General features: G+C 41.8%; 1 protein-coding gene across 1 annotated transcript in view; it reads right to left on the reverse strand.

The window, feature by feature from the left end:
* The window catches only part of SKAP2 (src kinase associated phosphoprotein 2), a 385,859-nt gene that overhangs the window by 67,789 nt on the left and 291,946 nt on the right, over positions 1 to 26,124 (reverse strand). Inside the window, exons 10-11 of the mRNA XM_082259466.1 lie at positions 18,967 to 19,053; positions 3,862 to 3,971 (exon numbers count right to left, since the gene is read on the reverse strand). Of these exons, the coding sequence (XP_082115592.1) occupies positions 3,862 to 3,971; positions 18,967 to 19,053 (197 nt within the window). The remainder of the gene's footprint in view (positions 1 to 3,861; positions 3,972 to 18,966; positions 19,054 to 26,124) is intronic.

Consider the following 26,124-nt stretch of genomic DNA (forward strand, 5'->3'; position numbering starts at 1 on the left):
GGGATGTTTACATTGCTTGTGACAGCAATAAAAGTGATCAGATTTTTTTTTTAAAAAACTGTAATAAAGTTAAAAAAATAAATAAAATAAATGGGACTCTATAATATAATTCAACTCTATAATCTACCGGTCCTACTTTATAGCAAATTCGAAAACCTGCCCTCAGATTTACAACAAAGTCTCCTGAGTAGAGACACATTCATGGCCTGGCACCCAGTGGGGAAATCATTAGGCCTCTCAGCTTCCATTTCCAACCAGCTAACACTGCACAATAACTTAAAATTCTTCATAAATATAAGCGACGAGCACTATGAAACCTGGAACTCTAAAGGCTCTACAAAAAGGTCAGAACTTTTTAAACCTAACTCAACTCAATTCAAACCCTTCAGTGATCCTTCAGTCAACAGAGTATGATTTGCCATCTCATCCTGAACCTATCTTTAGACAACTAGTAGCATTCTTCAAACGATGCTTCAACCAAAAAAAAAAATCCCTTTCAACATTCAATTATTGACCAAGTCATGGAGCATTCAGCATACTCTGCATCAAAACGTTATGCTCCTCTAAACTTCCATTTTTCCAAAACCTTAAGGACATTCTATCCTAAAAAGTTGGCAAAAAGATTTTGAAGATGAAAACATCTGAGAAAAGATCTTAATCGGATATCTCAAGACTCGTCACCTTATAATAAAAGAAAATTGGAGGGAAACCCAATTCAAACCTTTGCCCAAAGCTTTCGTTCCATTCCTGTTTAATAAACAAGACCCTACAGCTGCTACTTGCTCGGGGTGCAAGTCCTTCTGTCCTTCTCTCCTACATCACTTCTGGGAAAGCCCAGAGATATCAACATTCTGGGACAGAATCCTTAATGATAACTTTGGCATCACTTCAACACAAATAGTCAAACATCCGATGTTATGTATTTTTAGTCACGATAACATTCCAGAATAAGCTAACCCCTGTCACAAACCAAAAATGTTGACGTGGACATGGCTATGTCTGTTGACAACATGTAAAGCCATCCTAAAATCCTGGATGGTCCCTACCCCACCATCCCTCTCAATAGGGAAAAATGATCTGAAAATGCTTTTATCGAAAAATTGGACATATCAAACCAATCTTTCAACTCAACAAACTGCTTTTTTAAAAGATGGCAAACATTCATGGAAAGATTTCTGAATAACACAGAAATAACACAAATTATGACATGGGCAGGTTGGAGCTGAGATAAATTATATACAACATGCCCTTAGCCCTCTAAAACTCCCTTTGGTAATTATTCCATCACTCCACATAGCTTCTGGACTTAAAAGACTTTTCATCTTACACATATGTACAACATTTTCAGTCATTCGTTTTCTGCCCCTCTTTATTTTTATATATTTTTTTATTTTTAGATTTTGTGTTTTTTTTATTCTTATTTTTATTTTCATTACTTTAATAACACTAAATTACTCAGTTAGAATGTTTTTTTTGTTGACAAGGAATATAGAATTGTTAAAAGTTAACCACTTGCCGACTGAGTACGGTAATAGTACTGCGGCAAAGTGGTTCGTTATCGTCTGACGACGTAGTATTAACGTCGTCAGACACTCCCCCTTCTGGGCGGCGCTTGCGCGCCGCCGGAGGCTCGCTCCCGCTGTTTTCATTCACAGCGGGAGTCGGGCCAGGGGAGAAGCAGCGGCGATCGCCTCTGCTCTGCCCCGATCGCCGGGGATCTAGTGTGGAGATCCGCCCGCTGTGTGTAAACACAGCGGGCGGATCTCCATAGTGACAGGGAGTGACAGATCGGACTGTTCAGCATAGCTGGACATCCGATCTGTCCATGACTCACTCAGGCCCCTCCCCCCCTACACGTCAGTAAGCACCAGGCATACATTAACCCCTCCCTCTCCAATAAAATTAACCCCTTCCCTGCCAGTGTCAAAAGTGTCAAAAATGTCAGTCAAGGGTCTGATCTGTCCGCCGCAATGTCGCAGTCCCACAAAAAAAATCGCAGATCGCCGCCATTACGCGTTAAAAAAAAAAACACCAAAAATAACAGAAATCTTTCCCTTTGTTAGTAAACGCAATAACTTTTGCGCAAACCAATCAAAATACGCTTATTGTGATTTTTTTTTACCAAACATAGGTAGCAGAAAACAAATTGGCCAAAAATTTTTTAAAAAATTGGTTTTTACATCTTTTTTGGGGGGAATTTCATATAAAAAAATGTTAAAAATATTGTTATTTTTTCAAAATAAACGCTCTTTTTTTGTTTATAGCGCAAAAAGTAAAAATCGCACAGGTGATCAAATACCACCAAAAGAAAGCTCTGTTTGTGGGAAAAAAAGGATGTAAATTTCGTTTGGGTACGGCGTCGCACGACCGCGCAATTGTCAGTTGAAGTCGCACAGCGCCGAATCGCAAAAAGTGGCCTGGACGGAAGACAGCAAAATCCTCCGGTGGTAAAGTGGTTAAACAGTAAAATGGTTCAGTTGCTCATCCATGCTTAGCAATAATTATTACGTTAAGAGTACAAATGATTATTATCAGATGGATAGCACATACTGAATTTTTCATTCTTCCAATGTAAGTGCTGTCTGACACATTCTGTATGATAACTTTTTTTGCTTGCACAAATTATCCAGAAAACAATAAAAAAGCGCTCATAGAGTGTAGCGTGAAAGGGATGACGTTGATGGCCGTGCGGAGGACGGTCTATGTGGACAGCCTGCATACTTATGCCTCGTATACACGCAACGGTTATCGGCCGACCGATCGTCCGACTTTTGTCCAGAGTGGTGTTTTGTTGGTTGGAATGTGCCTAGACTGCACACGAATTTTCTCGGCCAACAAAAATCTACTTCAGAAGTGATGCCATGTGCTGGTTTACTTTCTGTGTGTTTTTTCTTCTCTGAGCATGCCCAGTCTTGCTCATCAGAATTTTGTCTGCCGAAATCTGTACTGACTGACGGAAAATTGGCCGTTGTGTTGACGGCCAACAAAAATTTTATAGCCTGCACACCAGATTTTTTTCGGCCGAAAAGTCGGAGTCGGTTGTCGGAAGCATCGTACTAACAAGCCGAAAATCGGCCGATCGGACGTTGGCCGAAAATTCCCGGCCAATAATCGATGCGTGTGTACGGGGCTTTAGATGTTCCTGTTTTATTCATCAACCATGTGAGTTGCTAAATGTTGAACCTTCATTAAATGTAACCATATTGCTACACTTCGAGGCACCTCTCTTCTCTTTTATACTCAGTTGTGATGTGACGCTACTAGCATATCAAGATATTGCTTGTTTATCAATTCAAAATTTATAAAAAAAATTTGCTTGTCTTGCAAAACACTCTAAGACCAAGTTACTCCCATTCCAAGGTTTTTCTGTACCTATGTACTAATGTTGACAATGTATTATCTTACATTTGATCAAATATCTCATGGAATACTGCTTTTGTGAAGTGGTCTTAGGTGACCTCTCTAGTATCCAACGATTGTAAAAATAATTTCTAATGATTACCATCTTCTTTGAAAGGGAAACTAAAACATAACATAGAATACATCATTAGGCATTAGTGGGCATCTTATAATAATTGTTCATTATCTAGGCTTTACATTGGATCAAAGCCAAATCCTAAGGCATGCATAAACAGACTTTTAAGTTGATTCCTGTTATTAGGTTCAGTTTGCAAATGTGATTGTGTTTCACTGACAAAGCCATTTATTACTGTGACTGTGAAGACAGTTTCTGTAAGAGAAAGACGTTTGGGTAGCACAAGTAGTACTGATGAGAATGCCAAAAGTTCTTTTGTAGCATTTATCAAACAAAAGCAGCACTCAGACCATTGTTCCACAAAACAGTGTTGTGGTGTAACTTACCTTGCTAAGAATATGTATGACATCACCATGTTTAAAGGACAGTTCATCAGGCTGATCTCCCATGCAGTCCCATAATCCTCTGTAATAGTTAGCATAATCGGTTTCTTTACCTGGACAAAAAGAAGAGACAAAAATAAAGTTCAGATAATGGAAACCTACAAACTGAAGATATCAGTGTAACACTTAGTAACACTTGGGTGTGGGACCCCAATGTGTGAACCGACACATGGTTACAACTCCATACCATTTTTCTGCACTGCGCCTTTTAGGGCTGGGCCTTTTGGCTAAAGTACGAGACAAGTTTTGTTACCAGGCCCTAGCCAGTTCACCATGCACGGCCACTTATTTTTTTTTTTTATTTATGTTTAATTTAATTTATTTTAATTTATTTTCTCTCCCACGTTTTGTCACTTTCATTTATGTGTGTGTTTTCTTGTCCCTAAGATGGAGGGTGTGAGTCCTCGGGCTTGCCCTGAAGTCTAGAGGGAGGATGTGTCGCCCTCTAGCTCCTTCCTCCTCTGCCCCTGGGGGGAGGGGGTTTCTTTTTGGGAGAGACCCTCGACCAAGTATTCGATGGCCGGCTTCGGCTGACTTATAAGAACAGGGTCTGCCAGGCCATCTGACTAGGCAGACCATTGGAAACCTTTTGTCCCTGTCAGGAGCCTTGCAACTAGGGAGATCAGGGTAGAGGTCCTACCCCTTCGGGGTGGACAAAGCACACCCCTAAGTGTACTTTTTTGTGTGTTCACATGCACCTTTTTTGTATTCACTTACGGATTTTTTGTTTCAGGATTTTACACCACCGCGGATTTAAAAAAAAAAAAAAAAACCCTCCTCTTTAGTATATGGTAGTCAGACATGGAATGGGCTGTAGAGGAGTCTGCTGAATGTAATGTCAATGAAACATACAAAGGAAGTAAGGTAAAGACACCTAGATTCCTAAACGTAAAATATTTAACATGTTTTACTTTGACTGATTTTATGTCTTTAGGTGTATACATTTATGAAAGTACAGAAGAAGCTATTTACTAAAATACCATAGAAAGCAATCGTAGTTTTATCTTCATAAACTGTAATAGGCAATTCATTTTTGGGCCACATCCCATGTAAAGACAACAGACAATCAACGTTTGCTTGCAAGCATAACGTTGCAATAGCGGAGTGACAATGGATGTAGTGCTAAAACTGCCATACACACCATTAACTGATTGATGGCTTAGCACGCATTCTCTCACAGGCAGAATAATGTATGGATCTCCTCATGCTTGCTATCCCACTGGCGCAATCAGAAATCAGCATGAAAAATACCATTATGCTATTTTTGTGACAAGAACAGAAAATGTACGGTTTGAATTAACATGGACTGCAATGTGTTAATTTTAAAGTGGGGGAATGGCATTAATTTGAAAAATTATCCACATGCCAAATATTTTGACAAGATACCATGTGTTTGACAATGGCAATCTGCATGTAAATGGCATCGTTTGATGTTGATGGAAGCATAAATACAGACAAGATTCTATCGCCAATCTAAGGTTGTTATATGATCTTTAAACAGCAGGCCCCGTGGATTCCACAGCACTTTACAACCAAAATTTACATATCATTAGCAAATTTTCAACAAAACACACTGCTCAAGAATTTAATTAAAATTGTTTTAATATGCCAAAAAATACTGCGGCCAGGTTGAATAACAATACCAGTAACTAAAAATAGAAGAACTTCTATTCTTAGATTAAAAAAGGTTTTTTTCTAAAAAAAAAAAAAAAAAAAAAACTAAGCAGTATTAGGACACTGCACAATGCTGAAGTAGGAACAAGAGGTTGTGGTTTAAACTGGTCCCTGCTATTGGGGTATAGCAATTCCAAAAAGTGTACAGATACACAGTACATACGGAACTACTAAGTGGAAGTGCAATGTCACTTAGTTCATTAAAGCCTTCATCTGTATCTATACATTTCACCACTTGCCCTCCAGAAGATTTACCCCCCCTTCATGACCAAGCCATTTTTTTTCAAAATGGCACTGCGTTATTTTACCTAATAATTACGCGGTCATGCAACGCTGTACCCAAATAAAATGCATGTAATTTTTCCCCACAAATAGAGCTTATTTTTTAATTTTTTTGCACTATAAATAAAAGACCAACAATTTTGAAAAAAAATATATATTTTTTAATTTCTGCTATAAAACATATCCAATTCAAAAAATATTCAAAAATCGAATTTCTTCATAAATTTAGGCCAATATGTATTCTGCTACATATTTTTGGGGAAAAAATCCCAATAAGCGTATATTGAATGGTTTGGGCAAAAGGTATAGCGTCTACAAACTATTGGATATATATATACTGACATTTTTATTTTCTTTTATACTAGTATTGATGGCGACCAGCAACTTGTAGCGGGACTGTGATATTGCAGGGGACAATCTGACTTTAACTGACACTTTTGACACTTTTTGAAAATCAGTGACACCAATACAGTGATCAGAGCTAAAAATATACACTGTCACTGTACTAATGACACTGGCAAAGAAGGGATTAAACTTCTATGGCAATCAAAGGGACAAAAAGCCTAGCCAGTGTTTATCTGTATTATATGTGGTGCTTTTACTAAGGAATTTGTTGAATTTTCTTTCCCAAAATCCATCACATCCCCACACACAGGACTCTCTCCTCAACGATCAGCAGATTCCAGCGGACATCCATTGGCCGGCACCCACTGATCGGCTTCTGCTGAGACTAATAGCAGCAGAAGCAGCGCATCCCCTACCTGGAAGTGCGGAATCACATGTGTATATATTCATGATTCTGCACAGCGCGGCTGCCCTATAGCAGTAAATCTGCTATAGAGTGGTCAGCATGTGGCTAATTTTCTGGGAAAATGTATTTTAATACATCACAATTTTTCTTATATATTTGTTTTTTGTACTTTGTTATTCCTAATCCTAATATATATACATTTTTAATTACATGAGTATATTTGCTAGTGATAATAACAGTAATATCATTTGCAATGCATATATATTTTTATTTGTGTCTTTATTTGGTTCAATATTTTATCAATGTATATTCAAGGCTTTTACCTGGTGTAATACTTGATTTTTGTATTTATAGTGTAGCAATTTTGTTTTACCTGATTTTTATTCCCCTGTCTCATTTCCTGTCCCCAGTAGTAACATTGAATTATCAGATACTGGTAGTCTGCAAGCTGAGGGTTAACAGCTCGGCTAGGTCTTCTGTGCTTTTCTCCCCCTTCTCACTCTCCACTCTCCTCCATCTCTCCCCTTCCGGCTCTATGCAGAGGCTTGGCTTTTTCCTTCCTTCCCCTCCCATGTTCCTCCCCTTCCTGCCCCTTTGGCTTTTGCAAAGTCCCTGGAAACGCATCATGCACGCCCCCTCTTCCGACATCAAGCAGGCATTTTTACAGCTGTCATCCTGCTGTGTGGCTGTGAACACCGCCGCTACTATCCATACCTTGAGCTAGCTGGCGCCCTCTCATCCCCGGTCTCTGCACAGTAATGCCTACAGCCTCACACTGATCACAGCTGCTTGGTCTCATATGTTCCCCAACCATGCTGTTTCATGCTAACTTCAATATAAGTGTGCTGCTTATTTTAATTAAGAGATTTTTTATTAGATATTGACCTCAGCGCCCTGCTGTTCATTTTCCCTGCTATTGGGGACTTAGTGGTCTTCTTAGACTTATCTAAGATTTCTATCACTCACCTTGGCACAGCGCAACTATTTAGCTGAATTGCTTCTCCCAATTAAGAGAGGAGACATTGTACTAAGAGTCGAGAATATTATTGCAGTATTTATATTAAGAGGCAGTATTATTATGGTTAGGGATTCTGGTACAAGGGGTAATGGCTTGGATAAATTAGCTGCAAGGGGGTAATAGAATTTCAAGATCCATTTATTTGCTGTGGCTCCTGTTTTCCCATCTTAAAATGCTGTTGAGAAAAAAAAGTTAACATATTTACCTTACCCCATTTCTACCCACAGGGTCTAGGCAAGGGTAATGTCAACATTCTTCCAGTGAGATCTCAGAGTATGCAGAGTACCCCATAAACTCAAAAATATGCAACTGCACTGTTTTGTAGCATCATCTTGTGGGATTTGGACTAGTCAGATTTCAGTGGGATCTCACTGGAAAGAAATTGAGGTCACCCCTTTCAATACGGAAGGCAGGTAAAGGTAAATATATGTACTAACTTTTTTTTTTTTTACAGTGGTGTAAAATAAGGAGGCCTAACTCATGTCTCATGCCATTGCTGTACAGATATAATAGACAAAGGCATCCCCAACCCTGAAGGGCTGGAGAATTCAGCATTAACATATTCATACACATAAAATACACTTCATACAAATGCTGGTTTGTGTGGCACTGGTTTAACGTAAAAGAATGGAATATTGGTGTATAGGCTGGATCAACTGTAACGGAAATGATTACCTTTTTATTTATTTTGTTGGTATGTGTTGTACATCATGCTAACATAGGTGTTAGGCAACACTTTGGTCTAGATAAGCAACACTTTGCCTACATAGACAAATTCACCCTAGTCCCTCTGCCCAGCAGGTGCTCGAAATCGTATTCTGCCTATTATATATCAGGGTATTTGAGAGGAAACCAATTGCCAACTAGTATGTTTTTGGTTTAGGGGAGGAAGCTGGAAACAAATGGCCCACTGAAAGAAAAGATGTGTGGCAATGTAGAAGTTTTGAATATATATATATATATATTTTTTTTAATGGTGCCTGTAGTTAAACAAAAAGTTCATAGGGTCCCATATGCTGATGGAATCACCTTTAGAAAATATGAACTCTCTGAAATAATGTTTCTGTAACAATGTTTCAATCACTAATATCCAGTTGTGAGAACTAGGACTGAAAAATAAATAATGAAGAATAGGTAAATGGATATAGCCCTAGCGGCTTACTTTTTGTCTACAGTCGTGTACACTGGGAGAAGTCATGTGCACTTGAGAAGAAAGTTACATTTATACATAATGATTTTTTTCTAAGCTACTTTGACTTGCTTTTGATTGTTCAGAGTGCCTTTGAGTCACTTCTAAAATACTGTCATATTTAATTATATTGGGAAGAAAAACAGCTGATATGCAAACTAGTACCTGTGCATTTGAACTCCTAAGATCTGGTGTGCAGCATTAAACTAAAGTAAACTTTTGCCTTGTAAAACAATCCATTCGGTTTAAAATAGAAATGCAAGACAAAGTATGTTTGTATATACACACACACACACACACACACACACACACAATATTACCATAAGTATTGGGACACCTGCCTTTACACGCAACGCATGAACTTTACTGGCATCCCAGTCTTAATCCTTAGGGTTCAATATTGAGTTGGTTCACCCTTTGCAGCTATAACAGCTTCAACTCTTCTGGGAAGACTGTCCACAAGGCTTAGGAGTGTGTCTATGGGAATGTTTGACTGTTTTTCCAGAAGCGCATTTGTGAGCTCAGGCACTGATGTTGGACAAGAAGGCCTGGCTCACAGTCTCTGCTCTTATTTATCCAAAAGGTGTTCTATCGAGTTGGGGTCAGGCCTGTCATATTCCTTCCCCTCAAACTCGCTCATCCATGTCTTTATGGACTAATACTGGGATGCCATTAAACTTAATTTGCGTGTAAAGGCAGGTGTCGCAATACTTTTGGTAATATAGTGTATGTATATATACATATACTGTATATATATATATATATATATATATATATATATATATACACACACTGCTCAAAAACAAAAAAATATCTATACTGATATGGACTGGGTAATGTCGTTACATCATTTGATGGAAATTAAAATGATCAACCTACAGAAGGCTGAATTCAAAGTCAACCCGAAAATCAAAGTGAAAATGATGCAGCAGGCTAGTCCATTTTGCTGAAATTTCATTGCAGAAACTCAAAATGGCACTCTTATAAAGAGATGACGGATGTTGTTCTGGGGTATTTCTTCCCAGATCTGGACCAGGGCATCACTGAGCTCCTAAACAGACTGAGGTGCAACCTGGCGGCTTCAGATAGACCAAAACATAATGTCCCAGAGATGTTCTATTGGATTTAGTCAGGCGAGCTTGGGGGCCATTCAATGGTATCAATTCCTTCATCCTTCAGGAACTGGCTGCACACTCTCATCACATGAGGCCAGCCATTGTCGTGCACCAGCAGGAACCCAGGACGCATTTCACCATCATAGGGTCTGACAATGGGTCCAAGGATTTCATCCCAATACCTAATGGCAGTCAGGGTGTCATTGTCTAGCCTGTGGTGGTCTGTGCATCCCTAAATGGATATGGCTCCCCAGACTATCACAGACCCACCACCAAACTGGTTATGCTGAACGATGTTACAGACAGCATAATGTTTTCCACAGCTTCTCAAGATCCTTTCATGTCTGTCATATGTGCTCATGGTGAACCTGCTTTCATCTGTGAAAGGCACAGGGCGCCAGTGGCGGACATGCCAATTCTGGTGTTTAATAGCAAATGCCAATTGAGCTCCACAGTGCCGGGCAGTGAGCACAGGGCCCACTAAAGGATGCCGGGACCTCAGGCCACCCTCATGAAGCCTGTTTCTAATTGTTTGGTTAGAGACATTCACATCAGTGGCCTGCTAAAGGTCATTTTGGGGGCTCTGGCAGTGCTGCTCATCCTGTTCCTCCTTGCACAAAGGAGCAGATACCAGTCCTGCTGATGGGTTAAGGACCTTCTATGGCCCTGTCCAGCTCCCCTAGAGTATCTGCGTGTTTCCTGGAATCTCCTCCATGCTCTTGAGACTGTGCTGGGAGACACAGCAAACCTTCTGACAATGGCACGTATTGATGTGCCATCCTGGAGGAGTTGGACTGCCTGTGCAACCTCTATAGGGTTCAGGTATCATCTCATGCTACCAGTAGTGACACTGACCCTAGTCAAATGCAAAACTAGTGAAAAACAGTTAGGAAAGATGAGTAGGGAAAAAAAAGTCAGTGTCCCCCACCTGTAGAACAACTCCTGTTTTGGAAGTCCTCTCATTGTTGCCCATCTAGTGCACCTGTTTTTAATGTCATTAACACCAAAGCAGCTGACACTGATTAACAACCACCTCTGCTATTTAACTGACCAGATCAATATCCCAGGAGTTTAATTGACTTGATGCTATGCTCTGATTAAAAAGTGTTCCTTTAATTTTTTGAGCAGTATATATATATATATATATCTATATCTATCTATCTATCTATCTATCTATCTATCTATCTATCTATCTATCTATCTATCTATCTATCTATATATATATATATATATATATATATATATCATTAATATATTTTCCTCTGTATTTTTTATTTTTTTTTAATAAGTGTTCACATGTCCTCTGTTCTCCGCTGCATAATGAGTTTAGAGAGTTGGCGGTGGAGACTGCAGGATGGCGTGTCAGCAGGAGGCAGCGAAACAGCAGTACACTGATCTTTCTAGTGAAGAGCTGTGCATGGGGCATGTCAGCACAAGTCTGACTATTGGATTACAGATTACAGCGAAGGAGACCCGCTGGCAGAATATAGTAGTGCAGTGGGGGGATTCCCCCATCCACACATTCGGTTTGTTTGTTTTTTTGATCAACCAGCTGGCTGATGAAAAAACATAGCCAGTCCTATTAAAGCTTTTTTGGCCCTACTTCCCCTATGGATCACAGGAGTGCAGTTCATTCTGATCTCCTGTGACCCAGTTTTAGCTGACAATGGGCTAAAGTCTGCTGTCAGCTGATATCACTTAACCGGTCCAGGTGCTGAAATGATCCCAACTTTCCAGTTGGGATTAACCCAGATGCCTGGACCGTCAGCAAGCACAGCCTCTCAGCGAGTTACTGGGAGACTGAGCCAGCTGCTCTTTCCCCCTGCACAGCCAAGAGCTCCAGTGAACGCAGGAGGGGCAGAGCAGAGAGCCGGTGACTGACAGTCACCCTTTCCCTGCTCAGAGTGGAGGGGAGAACTGAGCAATCAACAGTGTTTAAACGCTCAGCTCAATGCACAGGCAGTGGGGGACAGATGCAGCATAGGATAAATCCATCCATCTAAATGAGTATAAACTTTTTTTTTTTTTTTTTGGAAACCCACACTTCTCTTTTAATAGCAGTTTGTAACACATAAGGGTTGATTTACTGAAGGCAAATAGATGGTGCGCTTTTGCGCAGTTGCCCCAGAGCTTAGTAAATGGGCAGACGCCCTACTGACTTCCAACATCCATGCATGTGCAAACAAAAATGCATTTATTCTTATTTTCCTTGAAAGTGATTGGGTATTCTTTGCAAAAAGAGGCTTTACCTAATTTACTAAGCTCTGGAGCAAATGCACTTGCAGAGTGCAATTACACTTTGTAATGTACACAGCCTATATGCCTTTGGTAAATCAACCTTGTAGGCTTCTGCTATAATAAGAGGTCACAAACGTGATCCTCTTTTGTTTCTCAATGACTCCAGCATCAAGAACCCCCCAGAAGTGCTCCCGTCCTTGTCTCCCTGGGTCATAAATTAAATAAAAAAAAAAGATAAATGGAATGTCAAACAGGAAGTGTGAGACCCTGATTATTATGCCTGGGAAAGATGGGAAAACATGGAACTCTGGTAGAATATTCATTAAGGGATATTATAGCTAACCTCCATACTTACTTTCAATTTTGCACAGCTGTACAATGATTTCTCCTGTACTGAAATTGTTTACTGTGATTTCACTGCACACTGTGAGCTTCTTATATGGTACATTAGAAGCTGCAGGAAGTCAGATAGAGCCTTACCATTTGATCCCTAGCCTTTCTGGTCCTGGATCACCTTTTCTATTCATCTTATGGTTTCGGCCGACTGACCACAAGTACCTTAAATCCCTGTCAGGAGTCTTGCGCCCCGGGGGATTGAGGTTTCGGGTCCTACCTCTTCGGAGGTAAGACCATACGATTTCGCACACCCTGTGCTTTTTTGTGTTCTCACCTTGTGTGTGTGTGTGCACTTTTTTATGCACCGGGTGGAGTCTTTTGAGTGTGTTGCACACGCTACGGGCTTTAAAAAAAAAAAAAAAAAATTCATCTTATTTAAATATGAATATGAATACCTTTTGGCTAAGATCAAGTGTAGTATCTGTTCTTATCAGTTGGTATGGACCTGGAAGGTTAGTATCGGCAGGGACCGAAAGGAACCGGAGCGCCTGGGCGTAACTGGGGGCTGGGAAGTAAGTCCTGTCAGAGAAAGCTGGGAGGGTCCATTGCCTCCTGATTTGAATGGGATCTGCCCCTATCAGTTTGAAGCGAGCGAGAAAGCCGGTCCTCCCACCGCCAGTTAGTACTGCTCCTGGATGTAATTGGTAAGGAATGCTGATGGTGGTGGGAGGGTCTTCCTCCTGGGTTGAGTTTGTCCCCAGTTGAGGGTACACTCTCCCTAAGCCGTCTAAGTTCTGATGCCTCCTGGTAGGGGTGGGCTGCACTGGTCTGGCCAGGGGCCGGGACAAAAAAAATAAAAAGCCCATGGTCTATGTGCCCCTAGGGTGGCAGCCTAGGGGTGCCTTAATCTCACAGGTGTAGGGCAGCTCATCTTGAGTATTTTGGCACCTTGGTCACTGCACTACACACTTTTTTCGCACCTGCCTCTTGGGACGGCCTTTTGGCCGGGACCAGTGGAATTTTTTTATTCCTGGCCAGAAGGCCTGCCATGGTATTTCACTATGGCACTAAGCACTTTCCCCACCTTTTTGTTTGTGTGCTGTTTTCTTTGCTATGCGTCACTTCACTTTCACCTTTTTTTCACATGATGAGTAGGGTGTGGGTCCTCGGGCCTACCTTGAAAGTCTTGGGAGGGGGGGGGATATGACCTTCTGGCTTAGTTCGCCCTCTCTCATGGGGTCTCCCTTCGGGAGAGCCCCACCTAGTACTTGGGGTGGGCTGTTTCGGCCGGGCAGACCATGTAAGTACCTCAGTCCCTGTCAGGAGTCTTGCGCCCTGGGGGATCAAGGTCAGGGTCCATCCTCTTCAGAGGTGGATAATTTCGCACACCCTGTGCACTTTTTGTGTTTCCCACGTTTGCGTGTGTGCACTTTTTGATGCATCGGGTGCTAGTCTGAGTGTGTTCACCCACCACGGGCTTACGAAAAAAAAAATTCATCTTATTTAAATTCTTTTATATATGGAGATTCAACATACATGTGGACGTAAACCTAGAGCGATCTGCATGTGAATGCCTGCCTAGGTAAGCCCACTCCTACATCCACCTATCAAGGCATTTTGCTATTTGTATAATTCCTCCCAAGAGCCAACCCATTGTTTGCATCAGGGCTCCAGGCTGATAAGGAATACTGAATGTGATGTTTTCAGGAAGCTATGTACAACACATTGCAGTCCACTCCCATCAGCCATGATCTGCCTACATTGCAGAGAGAAGCACAGAATCCCTGTGGTGACATCAATGGGTCTAAAAGGTATATAACGAAAGTAAAAAGGTTTATTTCATTTATAAAAATATCATTAGGATGTTGAGGAAAGGGGTTGATCCATGGAAGGCAAAATATAAATTGATTGCAGTAAAACATTGCAAAAGAAAGCATTGAAGTGAAATTAGCACTAAGAGTATTCATTGTCTGGTATTTATAACTATAGAAAAAAGAAGAAAATGGCATTGAAATAGGGTACAAGAACTGCTACTTCTTACAGAGGGAGTTAGATGGTTATCTTCTTTCTGACTAGCACAAGAAAAGAAAGTAAAACAATTTTCAAGTGTTGTAGATTTTCACACAATTTTTATACAATTATCTAAGTATCCTGCAGTGATGAAATACTGAACAGTATGATGTGCTTACTTCCTTTCTGAAAAGCACACTGCAAACCTAAACACTTACAGCAACCTGTTTCTGCTTTCCTGTGTGGACCATGAAATCAGCCCTTTGTTTCCTGTCCACATGTCATACTAGGAAGAGAACGGAAAGGGACTTCCTGATCATGGTCTCCATGTCCACCCTGCTCCTGACAGGAGGAGAGGGGTGATGTATATGGCACGTACAGCTGACAGGGCGACCCAGACTACATTTCCTTTCAGGACACAGTTAAGATAGGACCACTATGCTTATGCTGTGCAGAGGTGCTAAGTCCTGATAAGAAGTACATCGTCTTCAGTACCGGTGTCATGCATTATCTGGTTTATTTAAACTTAAATATGCTTCCCTCCAGCAGAACCTAATTTTGCATTAGCTTAGGTTACCATGATTCCCCAACCCCAAGAAAACCACTGGACACAGCTGAAATGTCCAAGTAAGAATAGGTTTTCTTGCAAAGTATTGGCTGTTCTTTGTTCACTGCGATTCACACCCCTTTCCAACAAAGTAGAACAAGACAAATGACACTACTTTTTCCTCTTTCAGTTTTGAAGCTTCTTGAGTCACACACAACCTATGCTTTAGAAGTCTCTCCTAACTGCATTAGGGGAGGAGGGTGTAAATCACAAGAGTGGGCAAACAGAATAAAATCCTCTGATACAGGTAAAACACAACATATACAGTATAAAGCTGGATATACACTTGTAAATTTTGGAAAGAACATTCGTACCAACCGTTGTACAAACATTCTCTGCGCATTCAATGACATGATAAATGTCTATTGAAAGTACTTTACATTTTCATTTGCTTCGATTTTGGAACAAATAGACCTCTCCAAATGAAAACCACAAACGCTGTTAGAAAGTCGTTTGTTCGAGAACAATATTCCATCCTGTGCCTGCAAATTTTCTCATTATCATCATCATCAGTCGAAAATGAATGTCATTTTGACCCCACTAACAATTAGAAAATTGAACAAATGTTCTTTAAACAGACAAAATTCTGCTAGTATATGGTCAGCTTGAGTAACTGAAAGAGAGAGTAAGGCATACATTCATTCAACTGTTCAACCAGTGGGTTGAAAAAAAAATGGTCCGATTCTTCCATCCACACATTCGACGTGGATGGGGGAATCACTCCCGTTGTGCTATTGTATTCTGACAACGGGGAGCCTGCCAGCAGAATGCAATCATTAGTGCTGCTGGCTATAACCGGTGGGAAAAACCTGACAAGCTGCCTTGATATATCGACTTGTGCACAACCAGCTAGCCCATACATTGATTGAAATTCACCTGGTCCCTGCTCAACCAGTTGAATCCATGTATGGCTGGCTTAAAATTTTGAAAACTTGAAAAAAATGAAATAAAACTGACCCCCAAACTGTTTTTTAAAAGCATTTAAAATCTCTCACAAATACCTCATCGCAATATGATAATTTACAGTATCTAACAAAAGGGAGTACAACCCTCACATTTTTTTTAAATATTTTTCATGTGATAACACTGAAGAAATGATACTTTGCTACAATGTAAAGTAGTGAGTGCACAGCTTGCATAACAGTGTAAATTGGCTGTCCCCCTCAAAATAACTCAACACACAGCCATTGATGTCTAAACCACTGGCAACAAAAGTGAGTACACCCCTAAGTGAAAATGCCTAATCAACCATTTTCGCTCCCCCGTGTCATGTGACTCGTTAGTGTTACAATGTTTTAGGTGCGAATGGGGAGCAGGTGTGGTAAATTTGGTGTTATCGCTCTCACTCTCTCATACTGGTCACTAGAAGATCAACATGACACCTCATGGCAAGGAACTCTCTGAGGATCTTAAAAAAGAGTAGTTGCTCTACATAAAGATGGCCTAGGCTATAAGAAGATTGCCAAGACCCTGAAACTGAGCTGCAGCACGGTGGCCAAGACCATACAGCGGTTTAACAGGACAGGTTCCACTCAGCACAGGCCTCGCCATGGTCCACCAAAGAAGTTGAGTGCATGTGCTCAGCGTCATTTCCAGAGGTTGTCTTTGGGAAATAGACGTATAAGTGCTGCCAGCATTGCTGCAATGGTTGAAAGGGTGGGGGGTCAGCCTGTCAGTGCTCAGACCATACGCCCCATACTGCATCAAATTGGTCTGCATGACTGTCATCCCAGAAGGAAGCCTCTTCTAAAAATGATGCACAAGAAAGCCTGCAAACAGTTTGCTGAAGCAGATTAAGGACATGGATTACTGGAACCATGTCCTGTGGTCTGATGAGACCAAGATAAACTTATTTGGTTAAGATGGTGTCAAGCGTGTGTGGTTGCAACCAGATGAGGAGTACAGAGACAAATGTGTCTTGCCTACAGTCAAGCAAGGTGGTGGGAATGTCATGGTCTGGGGCTGCATGAGTGCTGTCGGCACTGGGGAGCTACAGTTCATTGAGGGAACCATGAATGCCAATATGTACTGTGACATACTGAAGCAGAGCATGATCCCCTCCCTTCGGGGACTGGGCCGCAGGGCAATATTCCAACATGATAATGACCCCAAACACACTTCTAAGATGACCACTGCCTTGCTAAAGAAGCTGAGGGTAATGGTGATGGACTGGCCAAGCATGTCTCTAAACTTAAACCCTATTAAATGGAAGGTGGCGGAGCATAAGGTCTCTAACCTCCACCAGCTCTGTGATGTCATCATGGAGGAGTGGAAGAGGACTCCAGTGGTAACCTATGAATCTCTGGTGAACTCTATGCCCAAGACGGTTAAGGCAGTGCTGGGAAATAATGGTGGCCACACAAAATATTGACACTTTGGCCCCAGTTTGGACATTTTCAATTAGGGGTGTACTTACTTTTGTTGACAGCGGTTTAGATATTAATGACTGTGTGTTGAGTTATTTTGAGGGGACAGCAAATTTACACTGTTATACAAGCTGCACACTCACTACTTTACATTGTAGCAAAGTGTCATTTCTTCAGTGTTGTCACATGAAAAGATATAATAAAACATTTACAAAAATGTGAGGGGTGTACTCACTTTTGTGAGATACTGTATATACAGTATGATCCAATTGTTTTCCAATGCACAATACCATTATATTGCTAGGCATCAATGACACATTTTTCTGTGTTCATCATTATGCAGAATGGCCCTTAGGCAACACTTTAAATGTCACCTTTGTGTCCAATAATAAGATTTACTTGTAAGAAAAGCCCCACCTCTCCAGTATGGACATTTGGGAAGCAGAACAAGGGTACAGATCCTTATGCTGTTGATTCCATAAATGTCAACAATGGAGAACTATGGGCCATAAGGTAGGATACATTTTCATTCCCATAACAGCCACGGAGGGTGTCATTGGAGACAAAATATTTTATTATAGGAATTACCCCGCTAGGACAGACTTCAAGCTTTCAAACTTGTGAACTCTACAACACTGTTCCTATGGCTCTGGGGAATTATCCAAGTTTTTAGGCAAACTGTTCTATTATAGTTTGAGTGTGACAGGCTCTTTTATTAAAAATATATTTTTTGTCTAGGTACATTAGCCGAAGACTTTGGGCAGCCTGGAAAATACGGTAGACTTCTGTTGCGGTCCTCTATGTCTAGGTGTTTGTTCTTCTCATTTCCATGCTATGGCTGTACAAGGAGTCGGGCTTCTCTTTTCTCTAATTCGATTGTTCTCTGCTATAATCATATTCAATGAAGATATGCATGGCCAACATTTAAACAGGCTGCAGATCAATTAGTGGTCTTAGGTTTATCTGATTTTTATCAAAGAAGACAGACCTGCAGGTCGATTGTCAGAGCCTGTGTCAAGTTGACCTTTTCACAGATGTCTACATTGCCAGTCCCCTGGGTTACTTGTTGTCCCCTGTAAGCCTTTGAATGGCAGAAGTCTGTTCTGTTCAAGCACAAAGTATACACAGATGTCTATATTACATTCTCATAGGTGTGACAGCAACTGCATGTTGTATCTATAAACTGTCCTTTAGCTGTGACACTTCCTCAATGATGATAAGCTAATTTATGCAACTAAATCTCCTTTGTGCAGAAATGAAAGCTAATTGAGTCATTACAAAGTAATTCAGGAAGGAATGCCTAGTATAAACTGGCTTACTTTAGAAATCCTTCTCAAGTGTGTTTCCTGCATCCTAAATGGTTCTAAGTAGCTTAGCTGCCACTGAACATCTAGCCCAAAACAGACAACTTTTCGAGATGTGAATAAATAACACAGACAAATTAACACAACATAGTAATTACCTGAGGCACTGTTTGGAGGAGTCTGGCTTATGGGTGCCTTGAGAGGTTTCTGGATCTCAGTTACAATCGGTTGACTTTCGTTTTCCTCTGAAATAGAGATTGTTTGATTATACAAGTTACAATTTTTGTTCATAATTGGAAATGTGTGATACTATCATGTCAGACATAAATAACGCAAGCTGGGGAAATGCAAATGTCAAAATAAGTGAACTGGAATAACACTCTAACACTCACAAAATAATTCCAAGTTGTTTACCGTTGTTTGAGGAGTTCAATACTTGGCTTCCTCCGCATCAATCTATACAATAGAGGGGAAGTAGGCAACACAACAGGTACATGGACAAACAGCTGCTACACAAACATTTTCACAACAACCTGCCAATGTGACTTAATCTTTTACTCTCATAGTGACAGATTAACTGATTTCCTCTATCCCATCACTCTTTGGCCTCTCTTGGAAAATTGTCAGTGAGATTGACAGCTTTCACAAATGGAATCCACTAACTTTTTTTCATGTTGCTTCAAGGAGGCACATCTCTGGTCACTTAAAAACAATGGGATGTAGATAATGATGAGAGCAAGTCACATGCCTTAAAAAACACAAGACACAAGCAGGCACATGACAATGGATTAAAGCTGTCTTATTCTTCCTCCTGTGACTTCCAGGTATATGCATTCAAACGTGCACACTGTCAAAGCATTTTATAAGTTATGTATTATGTAAAGGCTCGTACACACTCAACAAAAATCGGACGAAATATCCTCCGATTTTTCTCTCTCATGCTCAGCGGTCATAACCGTTTTTAGTTGACAGTGCATTATGTTTACGGAATTTCTCGTCTGATTTTTTTTTTTTGGGACATTTGTTCCTAGACTTCCGGGTCGTCAGCAACTACAGATCATGCGCGGTCTTTCGTATCCAATTTTTCGCGGACGTACTGCATACACATTAAATGAAAATTGGTCGTCTGGGGATGGACGATAAAAATTTTGGTGTTTGTCCTTCCGTTTTTTTTCGTTGAAAATGTTGGCATCGGCTGCTGAAAGCCAAAAATCATATGATTTTACCTCGGACGGGAATTTTCGGCAGATTTTCTACTAGTGTGTACCCCACTTAACTGTACTTTATAGTTAAACAAGACAGTGCTTCTGTTGCACTGAAGCTTCAAAGAGTCATATTATCCCTGCTTAGGTTACCTCCATGAACTACAGAACACTTCCCCCTTTGTTAAAGAAATTAAGGGTATAGGGGTGTTCTGTAGTCCTAAAAAACTTTCTGTTAAAGGGTGACATCCCTGCTTCTCCATACAGCACATTAAGTGATTGTTGTCACCCTAGTATAGCAGATGTGTTACTGGCTGGATTACCAGGTAAAAATAAAGGGAAAAAGCCACTGAAAAGGAAACAAATGCAGCCACCTCATCTAAGGACTTGCATTCTGCAATTTGTCCATTTTTCATGCTTTGGGTTAGATAACAACATAACCACTGCAAATAACAACTCTGTAGTATTTCAATAGCTAGATTATAGCAGGAGCACCATGGCTGCTGTACATTGGCTTTAACTTTCTGAAAACTGGCTTAACTGTTTTTAGTGAGGGACCAAGACCCGTTTTTGGATACAATTCTTTCTTGCTTATTTTGCTGGATCATTGGAACGACAAAGAAAGGGGTTACCTGCACTTTTAGCGACGATATTTTACTATATACTATAATTCAAGCACTAAAAAAGAATTCAAGACACCTTCCTCTGGAGCTTATAGAGTTAAATAGGCCCTTTTAACATACTAAAAAGACTTGCACCCAATTTCTTTCACCCCACAATAAGTCTAGAATTCAGCCGTGAACGTTGAAATATTATCCCCATTGAGCCACTTGGGAGTCCTTCTCAACAGCCCAGTGAAAAGGTGGTGCTATATTTTGGGTGCCCAAAATTGGCCCTGGCCAGTTCTCTGCTGTGATCACCCAACCAGCCACAAGTGCAGGAAATTTTGTCTTGGCAGTATGGAAGACTCTGTGTTTGTGACTGCCTTAAAGAAGTAAAGAAGACTGGTACAAGACTGCTGGGCAACTTGGCAATTTTTTTTTTTTTTTTTTTCAGAAAGATCAACAGTCACTTTTGCTGAATTTCAGAGGGTTGGAATTAAGCTCTACAAGACTAACCATGTGAGCTGGTGTGGGAACGTCTGGCACCTTCATTAGTAAAAAAAACAATGTGACTAAAAAGAAGGTGGGAGGAGTTACTGCACGTTGCTGTAGGAGCCAATCCATGTGGTACAAAAGAGGAAAGCTGTACATGCTGAGAAGAAGAAAACTGGCTAGTCTATAGCAACCAGCTGCCACTTTTCTTCCTTTCCAAAGAATCTCAAATATGAAGGTGTTATCTCCCACCTTGACTATTGCAACTCCCTTCTCATAAGTTGACCTCTCTATAGGCTATCCCCTCTTCAGTCTATTATGAGTGCTGTTGCCAGACTCATATACCATACTAAACACTCAGTGTCCACCATCTTTCTCTTTCAATCCCTCCACTGGCTTCCGATTGCCCAGTGAATCAAATTTAAAATACTAGCAGCAACATACAAAGCAATCCACAAATATGCCCTAAGCTACATCATCAATCTTGTCTCCAAATGTTACCCAAACTGTCCTTTCACTCCTCTTAAGACTCACTCCTCTCAAGCTCCCTTATCTCCTCCTCCAATGCTCATCTCCAGGACTTCTCCAGAGCTTCTCCCATCCTCTCTACCTCAGTCTGTCTGGCTATCTCCTACTCTGGAGGCCTTGAGGCGATCCCTAAAGATTCATCTCTTCAGGGAAGCCTATCACACCTCCAGCTAACTGAAATGTTATCACTTCGATCAGTCCATACCCCACAGTTATAACATTTTGTACCACTGGCCCCACCCTATTAGATTTTAAACTCTTATGAGCAGGGCCCTCTTAACTGTTTTGTATGGTATTGTATTGTAACTTTATTATCTTTCTTTATATTGTAAAGTGCTGCGCAAACTGTTGGTGCTATATAAATACTGTATAATAGCAATAATTAAAAAATAAAAAATATGTGTCTGGCATTCCCAGCTGTTTGATCATGTCAGAAGATGGGACATTCATTGACACAGGACTATGACTGTGGCTATGTGGAAGCCTGGCCCAGTGGAGTATGAGCATGTTTGAAGTCATGGGGGTCACTTGAGGAAACTGCAAGAAAATATTAGTCATGGTAAAACACTGGAGTTGGTCCAATTATTGTGGGGATTTCTGAATAGCAGTGTTACAGCGTGCCCCCTTCAATGCAGTGACCAGTGTGCCCCCTTTCAATGCAGTGACCAGCGTGCCCCCTTCAATGCAGAGACCATCGTGCGTGCCCCCTTTCAATGCAAAGACCATCGTGCGTGCCCCCTTTCAATGCAGAGACCAGCGTGCCCCCTTCAATGCAGAGACCATCGTGCGTGCCCCCTTTCAATGCAGAGACCAGTGTGCCCCCTTCAATGCAGAGACCATCATGCCCCCTTTCAATGCAGAGACCAGAGTGCCTCCTTCAATGGAGAGACCAGCGTGCGGGCCCCTTCAATGCAGAGACCAGCGTGAGTGCCCCCTTCAATGCAGAGACCAGCATGCATGCCCCCTTCAATGCAGAGGCCAGCGTGCATGCCCCCTTCAATGCAGAGACCAGCGTGCATGCCCCCTTCAATGCAGAGACCAGCGTGCATGCCCCCTTCAATGCAGAGACCAGCGTGCGTGCCCCCTTTCAATGCAGAGACCAGCGTGCGTGCCCCCTTCAATGCAGAGACTAGCGTGCGTGCCCCCTTCAATGCAGAGACCAGCGTGCATGCCCCCTTCAATGCAGAGACCAGCGTGCTTGCCCCCTTCAATGCAGTGTAGTGTAGTGTGGCCCCCCCCCGAGACCAGTGCACTTACCTGCTGCAGCAGCGGCGGCAGCTTCTCCTCAGTCCCCCGGCGTCTCCTCGTGTCCTCCCGCCTCCTCCTTGGCCAATGGCATGGGGTTTGCCTTGCGGCCAATCAGAAAGTGGGTGTCAGACCCACTTCCTGATTGGCCAGGAGGAGGATCCGTGTGACAATAGCGAATTTTTATTCGCTATTGCCACACAAGGGGTGGGCTCGGGGCGCACTGCTCTGCGCCCCGGGTCCACCCTTTGCTGAAGCCTATTAGAGCCTCTGGCTCTAATCAGGTGGTTTAAAAAAAAAAACCCATTGAGCTCCATGCGTCCAGCGCATGCAGATTAGGGGGCTGGACGCATGGATGGGGGGCGGCGCCCCTGCGCCCCCCAAAGCACCGGCCGCCACTGCTACAATACTGTGCACCAGAACCAGAACTGGACAGTTGCCCTGCCCCTGCTTTACTTCAAAGACAGGTTTAAGGGGCCACTTCCCACACAGTGCAGTACAGCATCATCATATAAGTGATGTTGATCAGGGACACTAGCTGATGACAATATGTTAAAAAAATAATAATAATAATAATCATTTTTTTTCTTTTTTTCTTTATTACATTGTTATTTATAATTTATTTTGTTTTTACATACTGCGACCAGAGCAATACTTAAGTAAGACTGTGCTTCTCTGGGGAGGTGATCAGGAGTGAATTTCACTGATATATGCAACTGTGGTTTTCAGAATGATATTCATTCATTCAGTGTTTACTATTGTGATTAGCTGTATTTGGCCACAGCTAATCACATGGTACAGATAGCCTGTGATTGGCCCTGTCTGTACCATGTGATCACTGTGACCAATCACAGGGATCAACACAATAGTACACAATGAACGGCATGAATGGAAGCCATTCATTGTGCAAAATTGTCAAGTGATCTGATGTGGTTGGTCACATTATTATTATTATGCAGGCTTTATATAGTGCCAACAGTTTACACAGCGCTTTACAATGTAGAGGGAGGACAGTACAATTACAAAACAATTCAATATAGAAGGAATAGGAGGGCCCTGCTCATGGATCTTACAATCTTAAGGGAGGGGGAGGTGGTACAAAATGTACTAGGTGCAGGGGATGATCAGATGGAGGTGACTCAGGTACAGTTCTTAGGTGGGGTAGGCTTCCCTGAATAAGTGAGTTTTAAGGAATCACCTAAAGGCGGACAGGGTAGGGGCTGACTGAATATACTGGGGCAGGGAGTTCCAAAGGATGGGAGAGGTTCTGAAGAAGTCCTGGAGGCAAGCATGGGAGATAGTAACAAGGGAGCCAGAGAGCAGGAGGTCTTGGAAAGAGCAGAGAGGACAATTTGGGACGATATCTGCAGATGAGGTTGGTGATATAGCTGGAGGTCATGTTTTGGATGGCCTTGCATGTTGTGGTTAGTATTTTGACTTTTATATTGTGGGGTAGGGGAAGCCAGTGAAGCGATTGGCAGAGAGGAGCAGCAGTCATAGATTGGTTAGTAAGGTGATCACCTAGTATTGTTTGGCTGTAGACTGCATCATCAGTGGCCAGTCCCCTGATGATGCTGTCTGTGGCAAAATTTGCTGGATGGGGCCTACGGACATGACGTTACCACGCACAACTTCTGGTCAGGGGTCTGATGGTGGTTGCCATACAGGACTATTTGCAGAGACAATTACATTACATGCCTTTGTAATGGCACATTTTGTTTTCATAATACATTTTTTATTAAATGTTGTCCAATGGAAGTTGCTTTCTTTTCCATTATAATTATGTGGTGGACTTATGAGATCTGCTGTGGGGCTGTGTGATGCCGAGAGATTTCCGGTTTGAATGCATATGGTCTATTGGAGCAGGGCCGGATTAACATAGGGGCTATTGGAGCTGAAGCACCAGGCCCCCTCCCTTAAGATAGGCCCATCCAGCCAGCAGCATGAGCCTGATTTCTCCTGTCCATAAACGTCTATGGGACAGGAGAAGCTGTTTGTAAATGTAGGGGTGGCTGGCTGCACCTGGGTTGGCTCAGTGTGAATATTACAGTGTCACAGAGCACAGTTCCCCCTGCACAAATGGAAGAGGAGAGAGGTTGGATTGGCTCTGCCTTCTCCCGCCCCTCTCCCTCTGTGCCCGCACACACACCAGTCTGTACAGTGAAGTGAAGGAGCCGTGTGGGCAGGAATTTATACACAGAGCAGCCATACAACATGAATAAGATATGTGTGAGTGATAAGCCTCCAGGAACCATCCATATGTAAGCTCAGTGACTGGACTCTTCCTCCTGCCTCCTTTTTTCTCTCCCTCCCCCTCTTTTTTAACTTTTTCTCCAGCTTTAGCTGTTAAAATTGCAGCCAAAGTGTTTAGAATTGTGTCATCAGCCTATGGTAATGCTCAGTGCTTTGTGCGTTTAAGTGGGTTCACACTGGTTTGCTATGGTTTGTCCCATTGCTTGTGTATCTGCAGTTTTCCTGCGTTAAAGCCACAGTCTTATTGATTCCTATTAAGTTGCATGTTTTTTCTGTATTTTCTGAAAGTGCAGCAAAATTCCTGCATGCTACATCTTTGGTACACTTTAAGAAAAAAGAAAAAGCAGCAAAAACTTGCAACCTAATAGAAATCAATAGGATCGCAGCTAAAACTGCAGGTAAAACGCAGGAAACTTCGGATACACAAACATTGCGGCCAAACTGCACTAGTGTGAACCCAAAGGCTTGTACACACTTGCAGCTGGCACTGTCACTAAACTGAAAAGTGACCGGCAGTGAGGAGGTGATATCATACCTCTTCACTGCATGTTTTACCCCCCAAATGCCAATTCCTGCAGATAATAGTATGGTTCACTTTGAACTCCACCTTATTTCTGTCGCTCTCTTTAGGTATTCAATGTGCTCTCATCTTATTTTCTACACATGCAATACCTAAAAAAAGGAATTGAAATAAGGTGGAGTGCAGAGTGAGTTTCTACACTTAAGCGGAGCACTTCACAGAACATTTTAAGACATTGGTAAAGTATAACTAAATGCAATTTTTTTTTCTAGTTTGTTGATAGAGTGGAGAGGGATTAGATCCTCTGTCAGGTTTCCATAACTGCCTATGGCCCTGTTAGGGAGATTTACCCTTTCTTTTTGACTCTATTTGTCCTGTTTACTGTTATCATCACATGTGGAAGTAAATGAAAACCCTATATTTTGGGTGTCCCCAGAGCAGGAATAGAGGGGAAATCATCCAATGGTGACACAA

This window comes from Pelophylax lessonae (genome assembly GCF_965119305.1).
Source record: "Pelophylax lessonae genome assembly, chromosome: 5".
Taxonomy (NCBI): Eukaryota; Metazoa; Chordata; class Amphibia; order Anura; family Ranidae; genus Pelophylax; species Pelophylax lessonae.